General features: G+C 34.2%; 1 protein-coding gene across 15 annotated transcripts in view; it reads left to right on the top strand.

Moving 5' to 3' along the window:
- Mp (collagen XV/XVIII-type protein multiplexin) overlaps window positions 1–20,476 on the top strand; it is a 622,917-nt gene that overhangs the window by 284,984 nt on the left and 317,457 nt on the right. For 13 of the 15 annotated variants that reach the window (XR_012479230.1, XM_074243321.1, XM_074243325.1 and 10 more), the window contains one exon: window positions 13,108–13,140. The exons of 1 other annotated variant lie outside the window; for it this stretch is intronic. Coding sequence is in view for 13 of the 14 variants with exons in the window: in XM_074243321.1 (XP_074099422.1) it covers window positions 13,108–13,140 (33 nt within the window). In the remaining variant the exon portion in view is untranslated. The remainder of the gene's footprint in view (window positions 1–13,107; window positions 13,141–20,476) is intronic. One more of the 15 variants, XM_074243326.1, reaches the window with a different exon arrangement.

Here is a 20,476-nt window from a genome sequence, read left to right as displayed (position 1 = left end):
AATTATCATTTTTCCTATTTCCTAATTATCATTTTTCCTATTCCCTAAATTACTACCGTGTTCTTAATATTACAACAATAATTATTTAATTTTAAGAGTTCTTTATATCTTGAATTAATCCTATTTTCCAAATCCGATAAATTATTAAATAATTTTAGTCCATTTATCTCAGCCAAAGTCAATTGAATTCCGATATTTGAGTAACCTTAATTATTGTGTAAATTATTTTTATTTAATTCAAGCTATTTATTTAATACATTTTGAACGATAAAATTTTACTAAAATTATTTCCTTTGTAAGTATAACATTATGACAAACGTTTATTTCGTTGTAAGTCGAGAGAATTTAGTTTCGACTTTGAGAAGGTTTTATACTCAGTTTTAGCGTGCAACAAAATGGTTGACTATCTCTCTCGGTCTTGCGACTCTGTCTCACAACTTTTTGATGATTTATTTTTCAAACGAAATTTTACCAATGTTTTATTCTTTACTTTGGACTAATTAATTTAAACAAACATTTTAACAACTCTTATCAGATTCTAATCTTTACTGTCGTTTTATTTTACGCACTTCAAATTTTACTCCAAATTATTTATTGAGCTATTTCCTGATTTTAATTAAACTTCATTCTGCTGATTTTTACTAGACTTTTACGTCCGTAAAGTTAGAAAGGTGAAGTCGGCAGAATCACTCGTTTTATATCTCAAAATTTAGTGCTCATTTAGTGCTAATTTAGTGCTGATAACAGATATTTGGTGCTGTGATAGGGGGACTAAAAATGAGAACACTGCTAACTTTTCATTAAGCTAGCAGTGTACCATTCGTGACCGTGCTATGATGTAGTTGGAGCGAGAAGCCTCTCAGCTAATAATTTAGTGCTCAATTAGTGCTGCCTGTACAAGCAAACAGATTTTTCAAAAAAACATTTTTTCAATTTTTAAGTATAGATAACTGCTGACATAACGATACGAGCAATCATAGAGCTGGAAGATGACTTTAAAATCGGTATTGGTAAAATTGAAAAGAGTTACTAATTAGTGCTAAATTAATGCTACCGGTGAACCCAGAAAAATTTTTAGAAAAATCATTTTTCAACTGCCCGCTAAAAAAATCGAAGATTTTCAATAATCGAAAAGTTATAGGTATTATTCTGTATTGCAAATATCGAGTTTTCATCAGATCTCATCGTTATAAGGTCACAGGAAACCACCCTAGCAATGTAGCTACTGTGTGTGTTAAAAAAAAATTTTTTTTTTCAAATCGACTACTGCTAGTATAACAACACTAGCAGCCTTAAGAGCTAGAAGAAGACTCTAAAACGGAAACTAATGGAATTAAAAGACGTCACCATTTAGTGCTCAATTAGTGCTGTCAGTACAGCAAAGGATTTTTGAAAAATAATTTTTTTTTTATTTTTTTTCAAATCAACTACTGCTAGTATAACGACGCTAGCAGCTTTAAGAGCTAGAAGAAGACTCTAAAACGGAAACTGATGGAATTAAAAGACGTTACCATTTAGTGCTCAATTAGTGCTGCCAGTACAGCAAAAGATTTTTTAAAAATAAATTTTTTTTTATTTTTATTCAAATCCACTACTGCTAGTATAACAACACTAGCAGCCTTAAGAGCTAGAAGAAGACTCTAAAATGGAAACTAATGGAATTAAAAGACGTCACCATTTAGTGCTCAATTAGTGCTGTCAGTACAGCAAAGGATTTTTGAAAAATAATTTTTTTTTTATTTTTTTTCAAATTCACTACTGCTAGTATAATGACGTTAGCAGCCTTAAGAGATAGAGAGAGACTTTAAAACGGAAACGAATGGAATTGAAAGACGTCACTATTTAGCGCTGAATTAGTATTGTCATTGTAGTAAAGGAGTTTTGAAAAATAAATTTTTTTTTGGTTTTCTTTTTCAAATTTACTACTGCTTGTATAACGACGTCAACAGTCTTAAGAGCGAGAAGAAGACTATATATGGCAATAATTACATATTTAAACGTAAGAACTAATCCTTTTTTACACTAATATTTGTGTAGCCTCCATAATGTTCTTCATGACTTCACGCTTACAAATTTATTATGACAGTCGAATTGAAATTTCTGTTAAATGTAATTAAACTATGCTAAAAATTGATTATACTGAATTCAACGGACAGTTTACAATTTTTTTTAATTTTTTTACCAATTAAATTATTATGAAAATAATTCGAAAACCTTCTTACCCAGCATGATACCCCTACACAAATGAAAAAATTATCTTGACCTAAAAGAATAAACTTCAAACCAAAGAAATAATTTTGAAGTGTTTTAATGTCTTGAACAAAGGTAGAGAAATTTTGAATCGAGTGAAAATTTATTGGATCAAAGATTATTTTTTTATATGTGTACATCTTTCCGCTATCCACACTTGTTGCTCGCTAATGTAAGCTTAGCAGTAAATACAATGACGTCAGCAGACACAAATGTAATAATTATAAACTAATATGCGTAATATAATAATATAATTATTATTAATACCTTAGTTGGTCCACATTTTAAAGATTTATAATCTAATTTTATGGTATGTAGTTCAATTAAGTCTTAAAAATTTTGAAAAACAGTCGTTCTTAAATAATTCCTGTAATTTATTCAAAAATAATTATAAATTCTATTGGGTGATCTTACATCATGTGAATATTGTAAAGCTTACAACATGTAAAGATCTCTACATTGAGCTCAAAAATCATCGATGTCGATTTGTTCAGCTCATCGAGTTCAACAATATACTGCTAAGCTTACATTAGCGAGCAACGAGTGTGGATAGCGGAAAGATCTACACATATAAAAAAATAATCTTTGATCCAATAAATTTTCACTCGATTCAAAATTTCTCTACCTTGGTTCAAGATATTAAAACACTTCAAAATTATTTCTTTGCTTTGAAGTTTATTCTTTTAGGTCAAGATAATTTTTTCATCTGTGTAGGGGTATCATGCTGGGTAAGAAGGTTTTCGAATTATTTTCATAATAATTTAATTGGTAAAAAAATTTTAAAAAATTGTAAACTGTCCGTTGAATTCAGTATAATCAATTTTTAGCATAGTTTAATTACATTTAACAGAAATTTCAATTCGACTGTCATAATAAATTTGTAAGCGTGAAGTCATGAAGAACATTATGGAGGCCACACAAATATTAGTGTAAAAAAGGATTAGTTCTTACGTTTAAATATGTAATTATTGCCATATATAGTCTTCTTCTCGCTCTTAAGACTGTTGACGTCGTTATACAAGCAGTAGTAAATTTGAAAAAGAAAACCAAAAAAAAATTTATTTTTCAAAACTCCTTTACTACAATGACAATACTAATTCAGCGCTAAATAGTGACGTCTTTCAATTCCATTCGTTTCCGTTTTAAAGTCTCTCTCTATCTCTTAAGGCTGCTAACGTCATTATACTAGTCGTAGTGGATTTGAAAAAAAATAAAAAAAAATTTATTTTTAAAAAATCTTTTGCTGTACTGGCAGCACTAATTGAGCCCTAAATGGTGACGTCTTTTAATTCCATTATTTTCCGTTTTAGAGTCTTCTTCTAGCTCTTAAGGCTGCTAGTGTTGTTATACTAGCAGTAGTTGATTTGAAAAAAATTAAAAAAAAAATTATTTTTCAAAAATCCTTTGCTGTACTGACAGCACTAATTGAGCACTAAATGGTGACGTCTTTTAATTCCATTAGTTTCCGTTTTAGAGTCTTCTTCTAGCTCTTAAGGCTGCTAGTGTTGTTATACTAGCAGTAGTCGATTTGAAAAAAAAAATTTTTTTTTAACACACACACAGCAGCTACATTGCTAGGGTCGTTTCCTGTGACCTTATAACGATGAGATCTGATGAAAACTCGATATTTGCAATACAGGATAATACCTATAACTTTTCGATTATTGAAAATCTTCGATTTTTTTAGCGGGCAGTTGAAAAATGATTTTTCTAAAAATTTTTCTGGGTTCACCGGTAGCATTAATTTAGCAGTAATTAGTAACTCTTTTCAATTTTACCAATACCGATTTCAAAGTCATCTTCCAGCTCTATGATTGCTCGTATCGTTATGTCAGCAGTTATCTATACTTAAAAATTGAAAAAATGTTTTTTTGAAAAATCTGTTTTCTTGTACAGGCAGCACTAATTGAGCACTAAATTATTAGCAGATGTGCTTCTCGCTCCAACTACATCATAGCACGGTCACGAATGGTACACTGCTACCTTAATGAAAAGTTAGCAGTGTTCTCATTTTTAGTCCCCCTATCACAGCACCAAATATCTGTTATCAGCACTAAATTAGCACTAAATGAGCACTAAATTTTGAGATATAAAACGAGTGATTCTGCCGACTTCACCTTTCTAACTTTATGGACGTCACTAACTCGTACAAACAATAATTTAATTATAATAAAGACGCTGGGCAATAAGACCGAGAACGAATCCGGGGTCAGCAGGATATGCTCGATGTCTTCACTCGATCAATGCTCGACCAGAACTACTCGTCTAACTACCCTAAATACTTCTCTTAAAAATATTTCGACAGCCCTTATTGTCTATCGACATCTCTAAATGTACACTTTTTACTCCTAACCTGTGACCTCGGCTACGTTTGGTGTCACTCCGGACTCAATCCCATCGCCATAACCATAAAAAACATAATCGGCTTAAATCATAAATAATAACTAAGTATTCTATGCTTTTACAATTTTGCTTAAAACTAATAGACAAACTAAAATATTGGGAATTTTCCAATCTTTGGGAAAACTCAGCTCGATACTATCTCCGACACGGCCAACCTGACGATCACACGTCTTCGGGTGTATCTGTAAACATGTTATTATATGCCGTGTCAATTTTTTTTTTTTAACTTATGTCCAGAGATTCACCAAAGTGACAAAAACGTTCGACAATCTTTATTACGCTATACGTTTTGTTGAGGATGCCTTTCCCCCATTCCAACTGTACTGAATACAAGCCGTATCCTCCACAGGTATAGACCTCTAACACTCAAAATGGTCTGCCACTGTATACCATACACAGCAAACTTGTGTACCACCATAGTATTCCAACTATGTACACCTCAAGCCCCCGCCACATTGTCAACTACATATGACACATATAGTGCAGCTTTCAATATCTCTGGCCCCTGCCTCCTCACAGCTGCCCATCGCGCCTTGACAATCTTGACAAACAAAATGGATTCAAACTACTCCGAGTTTGCAGTTACGACTACAGACTGGCGCAGGTAGTGTAGTCAGCCAAGTGCAGCCAACATATTTCTTTTGTCCCCGCCACTTCACCAACTGACCTATCGCACCCTAGTCAAGTCACTATAGATTTGCTTGTACGACCTACAGCTTGGAGCAAGTGGTGTGACATCATATCTACCATTAGTGCTGAGTCTCTCCCCTGGTGGTTTCTGACTCTGTCTCAGAGTCTTTCTTGTTCTCCTGATCAACAACTTCTTGATGATCAGAAGCATCCAACTTACTTGGAATATAGGATTCAGGCATTTTTCTCAAGTTTTCGTGACAGTATTTGTATGTTCTATTACCCGTTAAAGACTTTAAAATATAACGATTTCCGTCGAGAGTTTCCGCCATCACAAATGGACCTCTGAACGTTGGATCAAGCTTCGTTTGATTTCTCTCTTCATTCTTAATTAATACAAAATCTCCTACTTTAAATGAAACTATCTTTGCTTTATTCTTATCAAATCTAAGCTTATCATATTTTACGTTTACTTCTATGTTATCAATCGCTTTTTGCCGTACGTCAGAGATATAAACTTCTTTATCGTCTTGATCAACTACCATTCCAAAAGGTCTGGCTACTTTACCAATTAACAATTCTAATGGACTCGCATTAGTGACTCGATTGGTAGTGCAATTCATTGCTAACTGAATTTCATTTACAACTGCTTGCCAAGAGTTTCTACTCGTTTCGGCTGCAGTAAACATACTTTTTAGGGTACTCATTACGCGTTCTACCTGACCATTAGCTCGACTAGAACCCGCAGCTATAAGATGTAATTTTGAGTTTTGTGAGGTACAATACTCTTGAAATTCTTTACTTGTGAAACATCTACCTTGATCCGCAATTAAACGGGTCGGTGGACCAAACAATGATATAGCATTTTTCAGAGCCTTAATAGTATTGACGCTATCTATTTTTCGAGTATGATATAATAAAAGAAATTTGGTAAACACATCTATCAAAACGACAACGTATTCTTTTGAATCGTTTTTACCTGTTAATTTACCTGTAATATCCATGTGCACTGTATGCCAAGGGATGCTGGTCTTAGGAATAGGATGAAGCTCTGCTTGTACTTTGCCTGAACTTGACTTAGAAACTTTGCATGGATAACAGTTATCAATGAATTTACGAACATACTTCGTAATTCCTTCAAACTAGTAATACTCGCAAACCTTGTCAAGTGTTTTCTCCCACCCTAAGTACATAATTGACTCGTGCACATGATTTATTACCGACCATCTAAAAGCACGTGGAACAATAGATAAACATAATGTTTTACCTCGCCTTTGGATTTTTCGGTGGAGTAACCCTGACCGTACTTCATAGGTTTTAGCAAGAACAGATGCAATCTCATCATTTTCTAAATCAATTATTATCTTACTAATTTCTGGGTCACGCCGCTGCTTAATAAGAAGCCAATCCTCGGAAATTTCGGTCAAATTTATACGTTTCTGTAAAATTTCATCTGAATTACTGCGCAATTGTTCTGTAAGGGGATTACGCAAAAAGAAATCAGCGTGAGCCATTCGTTTACCTTCTCTTTACACGATATCAAATTTAAAAGTCTGTAAGAAAGCCCACCAACGGTGAACCCTCGGTGTTAGGTCAGCCTTTTTCTGAGAGGCTTTTAACGAATTGCAATTCGTAATTACTACAAACGGTCGTCTATGCAAATAATGACGGAAAAACTTTACTGCGTTAAATACAGCTAGAGTCTCTAATTCATATGAATGATATTGTGACTCAGCTGAACTAGTAGCTATGCTATAATACTCGACAACTCTATTTGAACCATTAAATTTTTGCATTAATATGGCCCCGTACTCTTCAGAGCTTCCGTCTGTGTGCAACTTTATAGGAAAGTTCGGGTTAAAAATCATTAATATAGGCTCACTATTTAATACAGAGATTATTTTCTGGCGGATATTTTCATGTACCTCAGTCCATTCAATATTTCTTTTGCTACCTGAGGTCAGACAGTATAAGGGTTTCATTACCTGTGAGAACTTTGGAATGAATTTACGAAAGTAAGAAGAGAGACCGATGAATTGTCTCAACTGAGTTACGGTCCTCGGTGCAGGTAAGGCAGTTAAGGTTTCGATTTTACGTGAGCTGGGACGGACTTCACCAGCAGAAATCTCGTAGCCCAAATATTGCACTTGGGTTTTGAGAAACGAGCATTTTGAAAAATTGAAAGAGAACTTGGATTTAATGAGGGTGCCGACTACTTTTTGAAGTCTGTCTAACGTTTCCACGATAGTTGAGGATATAATTATAATATCATCCATATACACGATGACGTATATGTATATGACGTATATGTATATGACGTATGTATATGCAAGTTCTCCGAGGGCTTTTATAACAGCACGTTGAAAGACAGACGGTGCGTTCTTTAGCCCGAATGGCATGGTCAAATATTCGTACTGTCCATGAGGCTTTACAAACCCCGTCCGTTCAATCAATTTTGTCTCAACAGGGATTTGGTGAAATCCACTGGCCATATCTAAACATGTGAAGAACTTTGCACCAGTAAGCCGCGCTATTTAGTCCGCTATGAGGGGTAAAGAGAATTTATCATCTATAGTATTAGCATTTAGTTCCCGATAATCGACGCACAAACGATCAGAACCATCTTTCTCTATAACCAATAATATAGGACTTGCAAACGGAGAGCAACTGGGACGAATAACATTAGCCTTTAATAATTCATCTACTCTACTCCGTACTACCTGCCTTTCCTCAGCACTAAGACGATACGGTCGTCTTTGTACAGCTACATTAGGGTCAACTAAACGTATTTTAAGCTCCCCTATATTAACACGAGTACTTGGGAACCCCTGAATAAATGAATCTGTTTATTCTTTTAGGATAGAAATGAGTTTCTATTTATCATTTCCAATTACGTCAGTATCAATATAGTTAAAATTTATTTTACTAATAGACTCGAGTTCATTACATGCATTAACCTGTTTACTCTTAGATAAGTTAAAATTTTTGAAGTTATATTTACATCAAATCCTCGCCCAAGAATTTCACGACCAATCAATTTGTCACATTTTAAATAATCATCTGCGATAACATGAAAAAGTATCTCTAACGTATGGCTATTAATAGTTATGTCAGACAAAATTTGTATTGTACAGTTCACGCTAACATTTCCAATACCCTTAAGAACTATTAAATTATTTTCCCTTTTTTCCGCGATCCTAGTCGCAATACTTTCTTTAATCAATGAGCATTCCGCTCCTGAATCGAACCAAAATAAAAACGACTCACCACGATGAATCAAGGATCCTGATAGAGCAGCTACTGCACAGATATCCACACGACGTTCGACGCTGATGTTGTCCTTGTTGTTCCCTGGACAATTACGACCGCTACCTGGAGCCGTACAGTTTGGCGCAATATGACCAGCTTTTGCGCATTTGAAACACGTCACAGAGCGCGATGTAGAGGGTGATTTTCCGCTGCCACGATGGTTGCCGCTTTGCTCTGTATTTTTCTTCTTGAGTTTAGGACACTCAAACTTTTTGTGACCTATTTCCCAAAAATGGCACTTCACTGACATTACTGGCTTGAAACGCTTCGAATCCGGTGTAGAAGAGTTATCTGACGCTGACACGGGTCTTTTTTGAGTGTAGGAAAAGCCTCGCATTTCACTTAAAAAGTCGACTTCCGTTTTGATGTCGGTAGTCAATGCCACGCGCTCCACCCGATTGTCAAGGTGAGTCAATCGCGCAAGCACAACCGCATTGATAGTTTCGTCGACCGATAAAGACCTCCAGCGGGCCTTCAGCGATGATCGAAGTCGAATGTACCGACACTTTCATCCTTGATTGGTAACTCCTGGTGAAGTTTCAGCACGACCGCTGTCGCAGTTTCCTGTCCACTAAAACCAAGCACAAAATTAATCACTTTTTCTTGAATTAATTGTTATAAAATTATAACGATTAAATAAACGAATTTTTCGGATGTTAATTAGTTTAATTGATTAATTTTTGTTAATTAAAAAATTCTCGCGAAGAGTGTTGAAACAATTTATGCCGCAAGGTCGATTGAGTGACTCTCGGGTATAAGCCCCCAGGAAAATTATTCAATCCGAACTAACCAATGTTTTGACTGCTAATTGTTTAACTAAAATTATACATAAAAAATTGAGAAGAGGTAAAGTGGACCGAGTGCAAACCGCGGTCCACTTCCCGCCCACGAAGTAAAATTCGGTACCTTAAATTATAACTCGATGAAAATTCCCAATAGTTTTGGTCCGGCAATTTTTCTCGGAAAAGTCCGGCTCGAGCTCCTGGGGTTGAATTTTTCTCCGGGGATCCGGTTCCAATCAGTTTTTCGTAAATTATATTTCTTGTAACCACAATATAATTAGTATTTTGTCTTACCAGTTATTAATGATGAAATTTTAATAGATTTTTATCGTCGCGTTCCAGTCAAAACGTGCGAAAAAATCATTGCGTTTTTTCTGATGAATACTATGACCGGTGTCGTTGGTTTCCTACCTCTGTTGCAATTTGGTTCAAAAATATGTTAAGTACCGTTTTGAAAATAAATTTAGATAAGCAATTCTTTCTCGGGAGAATTACTAGGTTGAATACTCTTTACTAAGTAACTCTAAGAGGATGATACTCTACCTGGAGTCTGACCAAGTGTCTTATCACTGATGTATGAGTATGATGTTAAGTAATGTTATGACGGATATTCGTTTTACCTCGGTCGTCCCTTTTATTTTATTTAATGACGCTACTAGATTGTGTTGTCGGTTCTGGAACCGGATCAGAACATGGAATAATTTACTCGGGGTCGTGAGAGAATTGCTAGGAAAAATACAAAAATGATTAGTCAGAGAAATCCAGCTTACAAAATATAACACACACATGCACACGCATTCTTAGAGATTTTGTGCATGGGAAAAATTATCGTCTAAAGTCTCACCTAGCTCCTGTCGTCTGACCTATCAACTTACGTTCTTTATAATAGTCGGAAGACGAGTCTTTGCTGTTTTATTGTAGTTGACCCGATGAGATCCGTAGTCATAAAGTCTTTTTTCCAGCTTGTTGGTTCTCTTCTATCCGTCTTTACTCAGTTTTCCACTATCGCTGCGTCGGTGCCTTCACCTTGGAGTTTTTACGGTTCTATAACAATTCAACCGGTAACATTTTAACTGCGACACTTAAACCGTAAAGGTTCAACTACGGATATTTTAACCGGATTGGAGTTTAATCTATTGAATCACAAAATTATCATATCCACCCAACAATTCAACTGCACGAAAAATTGTCCATGATTAATTTGGATCTATGATCCATGGTTGAACTCTAATCCAATTAGAATGTCTCTAGTTGAGCTGTTATGTTTTAAGTATAACGGTTGAAATGTTGTCGGCTTAATTATTATAGAACCAAAAAAACTTGACTCATTTGCTGTTTAAATAATACATACGATATTCTTCGTGTTAGTTACTGAATTTTTGCAGCCATCAATTACTATCACACCATCTGATTCACCAATATCGGAGAGTTCTATAAGCATTTTATTCTGTAACTTATTCAGTAGTGGAACTTAACAGAGTTTTTCTGGAGGGATTTTACAATCAGAATTCAGAGACTTGACAAACTCTTTAAACTGAGTTGATTTAACGACACTCAATGATATATTGAATTCGATAACAAGTTCTGTTAATTTCCCATCAATTATTAACAATTTATCTTCAAAATTAGATGAAAAACCTAATTTAACTTTGGAACAGCTGTTAAACACAGAAAAAAAAAATTTACCTGAATTAAGTAAATACTTTTAAAGAATTTTATTTTCTTGATTTGAGTAGAAAAATTTTTAAACTAAGCAATTTTTCTTGATTTGAGTAAATTTTATTTAATTTAAGAATTTTTCATCTTAATTTAAGACAATAAAACTCTTTAAAATTAGTTTTTTGGTTCGAGAATTTTTCTCTTGGTTCAAGTAAATTTTTTTTTCAGTGTAGGAAGGTATATCAGAGAACTCTTTAGCCGATGCACCTTCCGTCTATGAAAACATAAATGATGATTAAACTTTGTTCATCTACATGTCTATCTGAAGTAATAAAAAAAATCCATATCTGTTAATTATTTATAATGAGATATTGAAATTTTTTAATGCATAAATTGATAAAATTTCATTAAAAAATTATTTACTTGGGACTTTGAAATCGAATCTGTGTTGTATTTTTTAATTAATAATTGTACTTCGAGCACTGAGCATCATGTTTACAATTTTCTTTTCAATTACAAGAATTACTATCTTGTAAAAATGATTGATTATTTTTTTTTCGAATTAACTCGTTATAAAAGTTAACTGAATTCATTTACGATAAAATCGTTGAAAATCATTGAAATTTGAAGTACGATAATTTTTAATAATACAACTAGTCGACACTTGAATCGTAGAAAAATACTGTCATTAACGTATATTACGTAAATTGCGTAAGAAACTGTCAGTTACGCAAAACTTCCCAACCCTGTCTAATAAGATTTTAATAAGTTGTCAATCGTTTCTTGTTAATGCGGTAAGCATAGCATAGCATCTGTTTTGAGAAAGAAGCAGTTTATTGCTTAAATTTATATTGTTCAAATTGTGACATTAAGATATACTAAGCGCAATAGCAAAATTTAATTGCTGATAAAAAAATAGTGTATTACAATCCAAGACCAGAAAGTTGGATTTCTGGGTGTTTGGGATATGATGGCCGTGGCCATCATATCACATACGTCAGGTCATCCAACATTCTGGTCGTGGGTTGTATACTATTTTTCTTGCTCTCCAGCCGAAAGTACGCAACCCCGTGGAAAGAGTTTTGCCGAAAGACTTTTATAAAGTTGGAGCGAAGCCAAGGCTTTGCTGGTTAGGGCGGGCATAAAAAAAAAAGTAAAAATTAATAAATTAAAAAAAAATAAGTTATTTTAAAACTTATTAACAAATGCTCCGATTAAGACTGATAACAGGCACAGAACTTGTCACAAATATTTAAACTCGTTCTAATAACAAGATTGATTTTTTTAAGTTGATTGAAAATTAGTTTTTAAATAATAATCGACGGCCAAAAAAAATGACATTAAATTATTAGAAACTTGTAGAGTACATAGATTGTTTTATAAACATAGCTTTACTAGATGTCAAAATTTAAACGAAACCAAATAAAATCTACAAAACTTTTATATATTATTATGTAAACTTTTTAGATAAATTATTTTTTTTTGCCCTCTGGCTGGAAAGTGGCAACTTTCTGGCCGCTGCGCTAAACAAAGTTGCCACATTCCGGCTACGTTAATCAGAAAAATAGTATACACACCTTGGCCAGTAAAAAGAACAGCCACAGACCACATGTTTGTCCACCTCGGCTTCGCCTCATCCAATACTTATATGTGATCCGAGACTTTTCTTATTTTATTGGCGTAGGTATGAAATATACTATTGAAGTATTATTATTAAATAGTTCATTAACAACAATCTAGTTGAAAATTATTTTTATTATTTCGACACTTTTTGGTTAGTTAATGCGCTAACATGTTACGTACAGACGATGTTGTGACTGTTCTTATAGGGTTGAAACTCATTGTATTGGCCGGTCACGTCACAAAAATACGAAAGAAAGCAAGGTTCTGTGCTGCCGGACCAGAAAATATGCGTAGCACGCATGCGCTAGAGCAGGATACAAAATTTGTTCTTGCTGGAGTAAAATGCGTCCCGCAAAAGCGTACTTTCGGCAAGGAGAGCAAGAAAAAATATAACTGCTAAGAATATTTGAATCACTGCATCATCAATTTAACTATTTAAAATTTCTAAAAGCAGCCACTTTGGATCCCAAGAGGTATTTCTCGCGTAAGTATAAAAATGTTGTAAATTCGAAAGTGTCAAAAGTAAGAATAAATGATTGAAATATATTAATCATCCTATAATGTATATATTTTACTGTACCTTGTGAACGCTTAGATCAAAATATAATTTTCGTGTCATTTTGAGCTCTCTAAGCTCAAAAATCTGGTAGGAGTTTTAAAAAACATTATTTTTTTAATTTTTAGACCGCAATAACTTTTGAATGAATGAACCGATTTTCACGCAGTTGACGGTACTCGACGCAGTTTTTTGAGCCCCACAGAGAATCTTTAACTTTGAATTAATCAGACTGAGAATTTTGGAGTAATGTCGGAAATACTCTTTATTCGATTTTTTTTTGACATCGAGAACTCACGAATCAATCAACTGATTTAGACCGGACAAGCAGCGATTAACGTAGTTTTTTTATGTTAAGAGCTCATTAATTTTTGAAATCGATCGGAAAAGACATTTGAAAGTTATTCCAAAAATACCACATTTGAAAAGAATTTATTTGTCGTTTTTTTGAGATTTTTCAAAATCTATAGGTTCGAATCGGTTCAAATTGTACTCAAACCTAAGTTTGGTCAAGCCCTTCGAATGACGCCAACTGCGATGAAATCGATCGAGCCGTTCAAAAGTCATGAGAGATTTACAGACGACCGCACACACACACACACACACACACACACGCGCGCGCGCGCGGATATTATCGCCAAAACATTCAAGGTAGCTTCCTATGACCTTCGAACATCAACATCAGTTAAAAACTCGACTTTTGCAAAACGGGGTGAAACCAATAACTTCCTAACTTTTGAAAATTTTTTTAGTGGGAAGTTAAAAAAGAATTTAATTTTCAGTTTTCTCTTTCCCTGGAATAATTTGCGAAAATTTTAAAGTCTTCCGGGAAAAATTCAGAAACCTTTGCCCCATAAAAAAGTTTAAGAACAGTTGGTTTCGAGTAGATAGAAAAATTATCTTGACTAATAAAAAAAGGTTTCGATCTAAGAACTGTTCATGGATGATCACGCCTGATTATGTCTGTTTATGTATAGTGAATGAAGTGTTAAGTTCTTCAAGCCAGTTCATGTAGAGGCCATACCTGCCCATGCCTGATGTTAGAAATGATCATGTCATTTTACATATGACCATGCCTGAAGCGTTAAATACTACGGTCCTCCCGACTAGAAATTTTAATGTAAGACCTATTGGGTCCTCATTGGGCTGCCTAATAGGGACCCCAAATAGGGATGTCACGCAAAGTCCTATGTGGCCCTCATTGGGCAATCCCTCTCAGGTCCCAATGGGGGAAACCCCATCAGAACCCAATCTAAATTTTTAAAGAAAAAATATTATGATCTTCGAAAAGATTAAAAATAATATCGGACTAGATACTCATGTTATGTTAATCATTAGAGAATTTAATTTGAATTGAAACAAAATCACTGGTCGAAAAAATCCTTGTCGAGAGTTGGGCTCGAACTTGCGTCCTTAGGGTCCTTAGTCGTTCACGTTACCGCTGGTCCAAGCAGGAATGCTGATTAATTCAATCGGTTAACTGACACATTATTCATGCTATGCTCAAGCTTTTACAAATTGTTTTTTTTATTTATTCACTTTTCTGGCGTGAAAATACAATTTTTGTATAAATTAAATAGAAAATTTTAAAATAAAAAAAAAAACTTGACTGAAAAATCCAAAAAAATTGAAAGAATCAAAAATAAAATTCCTTAAAACTGTCCGATTTGACTTGGGATCCTCTTTATGCTAATATAAAGAACTTTTATTTTCAAGATTAAAATTTTGTTGAAATGCATATTATTTAAAAAATTTTTTTATATGGATAAAAATTTAATTATGAAAAATACCGATAATGAAAATTTGTTTTCAATTAAAATTTCTTTTCATATTGAGAAAAAAAATTTGGAGTATGAATTTTGTTTCAGCAACATTAAAATGTATTTCAGTCTAAAAACTCAGTATTTGGATTTAATCAGCACAGAAAGAAAAATTTCTTGACTAGAGAACAAAATTCTTGTCTCAAGAAAATTTTTGGGTACCGGAAAGAAGACCGAAGCTTGTTGCTCGAAGTAAAATTTTTTCTCGAAATTCTATTCTTGGTGGAAGTAATTTTTTATTAATTCAAATCATCATAAATACTTGATACAAAAAATTTTTATCGTTGATCAAGATTTTTAGATACCTTAGGGAAACAGCGCCACTTAATTCAGCTGAGAAAAAAATCTTCCCATTTGACATGTTAATCAATAAAAATATTAATGAAAATTTACTTCTATCAAGAACTAAATTTTTTGTAGCAAGAGGCAGAATTTTCTTAAAACAAGATTTTCTTGACTTAAATAAATTTTTTTGGATCTAGATATGTATTTCTTGAAGCAAGGGAATTAATTTTGTTGGAATAAGTGAAAATTCTTGTGTCAAAAAAAAAAATTTTTTTTTCAATGTTGGATGAATTTTTTTCTAATTCTTTTCTATTCTCAACAAATAATTTTTATTTTTATTTCTAATTAATTTATGACAAATATATTCTAATAATATAAGCTCACACATTTTTGGGCGATTAATTTTTTATATAAATAAACGACTGCCTAAATTTAAAGATTATTTCTTCATGTATCTACTCACAGTTTGGGTTAACCTAATTGGGTTCTACTACAAACCCAGTTAGGAAAGCCCATCGATGCAATATTTACATTACGTTGAGAAAATCATCTTCGGTCCCATACAGGTCTAACTTGGGAGAACTTAGCAATTTTATTTTTATTTTTCGTTAGGTTATCCCTCTTAAGTTCCACCCAGGACCTTATTGGGAAAATAAAAATTCTTGATTTTACGTTGGGCTTTCCCATTGAGGTCCAATGCAGAGCCCAATTGGGAATAACTGACCAAAACTCTTACTTTTTATCTGGGTTCTTCCCATTAAGGTCCAATGAAAATCCCAATCAGGAAAAAACTGATCAAAACTTTTTCTTTTATCTTGGGCTTTCCCATTGAGGTCCAATGCAGCAGAGCCCAATTGAGAATAACTGAACAAAACTTTTACTTTTTATCTTGGGTTTACCCATTGAGGCCCAATGCAGAATCCAATTGGGAAAAACTGGTTGAAATTTTTTACTGTTGTTTTGGGAATTCTCAATTAGGTCCCACACAGAGCCTGAATGGGAAAAACTAATTAACGAATTATTTCTGAGGATTTCCCAATTGGGAACTGATTGGGCCCTCATAGAAATTTCCCTATTGGGAATGCCTCCTTGGAATCCAATAGGGTCCAGATATATACTCTGGGTATTCCCGAAGTAATTTCTAGTCGGGCTACTCAGGAATGGCCATGTCTGATCCAGCCTAGAAGGTTAAAAATATCTAGCATTGATCAGAATAATTAAGAAATTCCATGATTTTTAAAAAATCATGAAGTCGGTTTCACCCCAGCTTTCAAAAATCGAGTTCTCGTCAGATTTTCACATTTTGAGATCGTTGGATGCTATTCTGACTATTCCTACAATGACGGCAGAATGTCTGTGTGTCTTTTTTTTTTAACTTCCCGCAAAAAAAATCGAAGATTTTCAAAAATCAGGAAATTATTGATTCTACCTCGTTTTGCAAAATTCGAATTCTCATCAGATCTCGACGTCCTGAGATAACAGGAAGTTTCCCTGACTACCCCCGCGAGGGTGTCACTATGTCACTATGACTGTATGTATGTATGTGTGTGTAGGTGTGTATGTATTTGAACCTCTTATAACTTTTGAACGGCTTGGCCGATTTGATCGCGGTTGATGTCATTTGAAAGGGCTTGGCTAAACTTAGATGGTGAACACAATTTGGAACTTTTATGACCGATAGATTTCGAAAAATCTAAAAAAAACTATGAAAAAAGTTTTTTCCAGAAGTGGTTTTTTTGGAATAACTTTTAACCCTGATTAAGAAATCTAAATGAAAGCAGCGGATTCTAACACTATATAGATATACAATCAACATGGAGGTAATTATTTCAAATCATCTTTCTGAATCAGGGATACGGCTTTATCGATCAACTCCAAAAAATAATCAGCTTCTAACCTAGAAAAACCACGTCGATCACCGCTTATCCGGTCAAAATCAGTTAATTTTTCGAGAGATGTCGTAAAAGAAAAAAAACCGAAAAAAGTGTTTTCTCAAAATGACTTCGAAATTTTTCATCTAAAAAATTTTTGTTGTCAATTCTTATAAAGGACATGAAAAATTGAATCGATTGCTGCCAATCGCGTAAAAACCGGTTGACTCATTCCAAAGTTATAGCAGTTTAAAATTTCAAAAAACAGTGATCTGTGAAACTTTTATCAGACTTTTGAGCTTAAAGAGCTCAAAAGCATAGAACAGCTATCTATTCGAGCTTGCAAAGCTCAAAATATCACAAAAACCATATTTTTGAGCTCGAAGAACTAAAAAACAAGATCATTGATATGTTGAGCGCTGAGGAATGAGCTTGAAGAGCTCAAAAGCGTAATAAGTGCAATTTTGAGCGCTTAATTATAAAATGAGTGGGAAGTTACACGGATGACCTTTAGGGTCAACCGTTTTTCTAATATTTTTATCATAAGGAGGAAAAATCTTTTAAAGACACCGCCTTCGAAAAATGATGGTTGACAGCGTAGAAATTTTACCCAAAAAAACTCCCTGTTTTCCTTCCTCGTACAAAGGTATAGAGACGAATGGATCGAAACCGTGTTAGTATTACTTCAATTCAGACCATGCTGCATCTTATGACGTTCTCTCCTGTTTCAATAGTCTTTCTCTGAAATTATACTCATCAGAAGACGTAGTATTTCGGCTTCAACATCATTCTAGACTTCTTCTTTACGTATAATATGGTTCACTATACAGAAAAAAAATTAACATAAAAATGACTATAGTAACATCGTTATCTAGAACTAGTCTTTAGATACCTTAATTTTTAATGGTCTACATGTCAAAAATTTCTATTCACTCAAAAAGTATTACGATGTTAACATGTAAACAATTAGTACGATGTTACTTAGTAAACTTTTTTCCCGTAAGAGTAATCGAATAAGGACGCATATACTATGTAAAAACGACAGAGTCCAGTAATTTGCGAAGCTACCGCCAAGAAATAACAAATTTGTGTATGGCGGGTTTCGTAAGGGGACTCAATTGTATTTTCAGATGATTAAGTGAAGCTTCAATGAAAAGCCTTCGACGCTTACCCAAAACAACCGGATTCGATTCCTATGTAATCCGAATTAATATTTCGGTGAACTAAACGTTCGTGTTAAGTGGTCTTCTCTTTTTCTTTCTTCTCCACTTTCCCAAATTTGTCGCAATGACAAATTACCATACTGAATATGGTAATAATTTTCTTCCATTTTAATTTAAATGATGGAGAAAATTCTACTTTACCGATCGTAGTTATAACTTTGTTATTTAGGAAATATTACTGAATCGACTTTTCAATACTACTACAGTATTGCTACATATTACTACAGTAACACCGTACTTTTTTTAAAAGTATGTAAGACCGCGTGTTCAACAATATAATTTCATTAAATGAATTTACGATCTTACATCGTTCAAAGTCGTATGTTTGAGTTCTAGTCCGCCAATACAATGTCCTATACTTAGCATTACGATGTTTTAATGAAAATTTTGAATATATTTTTCGTCCGTGTAGGCTCTCAGGCTTAAGTGTTTCGCCTACAATTGCTTCGCTTTTGACTCTATGATTTCTCCACCGATTACAGTCGAAAAACTTGTGCTTGGTGTCCAGGGCTTTTTGCAGGCAGTACTTGGAGAGCTTAAAATAACACAATTTATATTTTTGAGCTCGAAGAGCTCAAAAGCGTTATAATTACACGTATAATTTAAGTCCTCGGATATGGAATTAGCGGAAAGTTGCAAGGATGACCTTTAGAGTCAACCGTTTTTCTAATTTTTTTATCTTCAACCGGTGTTTGAATCTGTCCAGAGTGTCTTCCTATTTGGCACTGTTAGAAGCGTTTTTCACATCTAACGTGAGGATTATGCAGACTTTGCGTGATTTTAGGATTCCCGACCACGCTCTGGCTGCGATCTCTGTGATCCCTTAATCATGCCGATTGTCGATCTGCTATTCCAAAAGCCCTGTTTATTTTCGACAAAGTCACCCAAGAGATCAATGTCTATTTGAAGACTTGGTTATATCAGCTTTCCGAGCAGTTTTCTGGCGATATCCAACATGCAGAGTGGCCTAAATGATGAAGAAGTTAAGAGGTTTTCCTTCCCTATCATCAGAAAAGATCAATATGTGACATTTCTAAGTGGTGGCAAACGTACCAGTTGCGAAGCATGCGTTGTATCTTGCAGTTTCTTAGCAAACTGAGCTGCATTCTGCAGTTCTTCAGCTGAGGAAGATGATACTTTATCAATATTCATAAAGTGCCTTTTATTTCGCGATTTGCGTCGCCTCATAGCGTTGATTTGCTTACTTTGCAACGTGCAAAGTTAGCTCACAATAGATAAATGCCAATTTACTACCTGGTACTGATATCGTTGGCAGATAATATGTATAAGACCGATTAGTAAGTAAGCAGAAACCGCTAGCTGTACCTTAATAGTACGAAAATCGTTTGAGAGTGATGCTAGATTATGTCCCCACTACTCAATGCTAATTTATGCACGCGAAAGACGCGTACACTCAGTCTTTGTTCAACCTTCTTAATCTAATCATCTGTGATTAATATTTTTTATTAAAATATAATTTAATATTGTTCACCGTGTTACAATGTAATGCTCAGTATTTTATTAACTCACACCGTTTATTCAATAATAACGGCACTTTTAATTATTCCAATACGTTACAACTCCGATTATCAGTTAACAAGGAGAATATCGTATTTTAATTAAACAATACGACGCATGTACACGACGATTTTGCTTAGAATGTCGTGTACTCTAGAGGTCTCAAGCAGTCAGCCGTTTTGTTTAGGAAAGCGTCGTTTCATTGTTTCAAGAGAAATTATTCCATACTTCTTTTATCGAGGAAGGTCTTAGTTTGTCGATCACCTCGATTAATTCCTCTGTTCCTGATCCATTAACCGGCCCAGCTGCAGTCAAGAGGAATCAACCACCGCCGGACAACATTAAAGCACACTGAAGTGGTAGTAGTACCTATTGTAAGTGAGGTGGTAGATTGGTAAGAATTGGACGCTGTATTGAACATACTTTGAGCTGTATTTTTCAATATTTGTATTTTGCCGACTATTTAGCTCTATTTTCCCATATTAAGGTTGGTTTTGTGTCGGAGTTGAACCTATCTTTGAACGAGCATCGCCACCCACGATTTGCC

The sequence above is a fragment of the Cotesia typhae genome, unplaced genomic scaffold (genome assembly GCF_013202065.1).
Source record: "Cotesia typhae breed Kobodo isofemale line unplaced genomic scaffold, CoteBio_Ctyphae contig_4, whole genome shotgun sequence".
Classification (NCBI taxonomy): Eukaryota; Metazoa; Arthropoda; class Insecta; order Hymenoptera; family Braconidae; genus Cotesia; species Cotesia typhae.
Note: the sequence above shows the minus strand (reverse complement) of the source record. Positions and strands in the feature narration are given on the sequence as shown.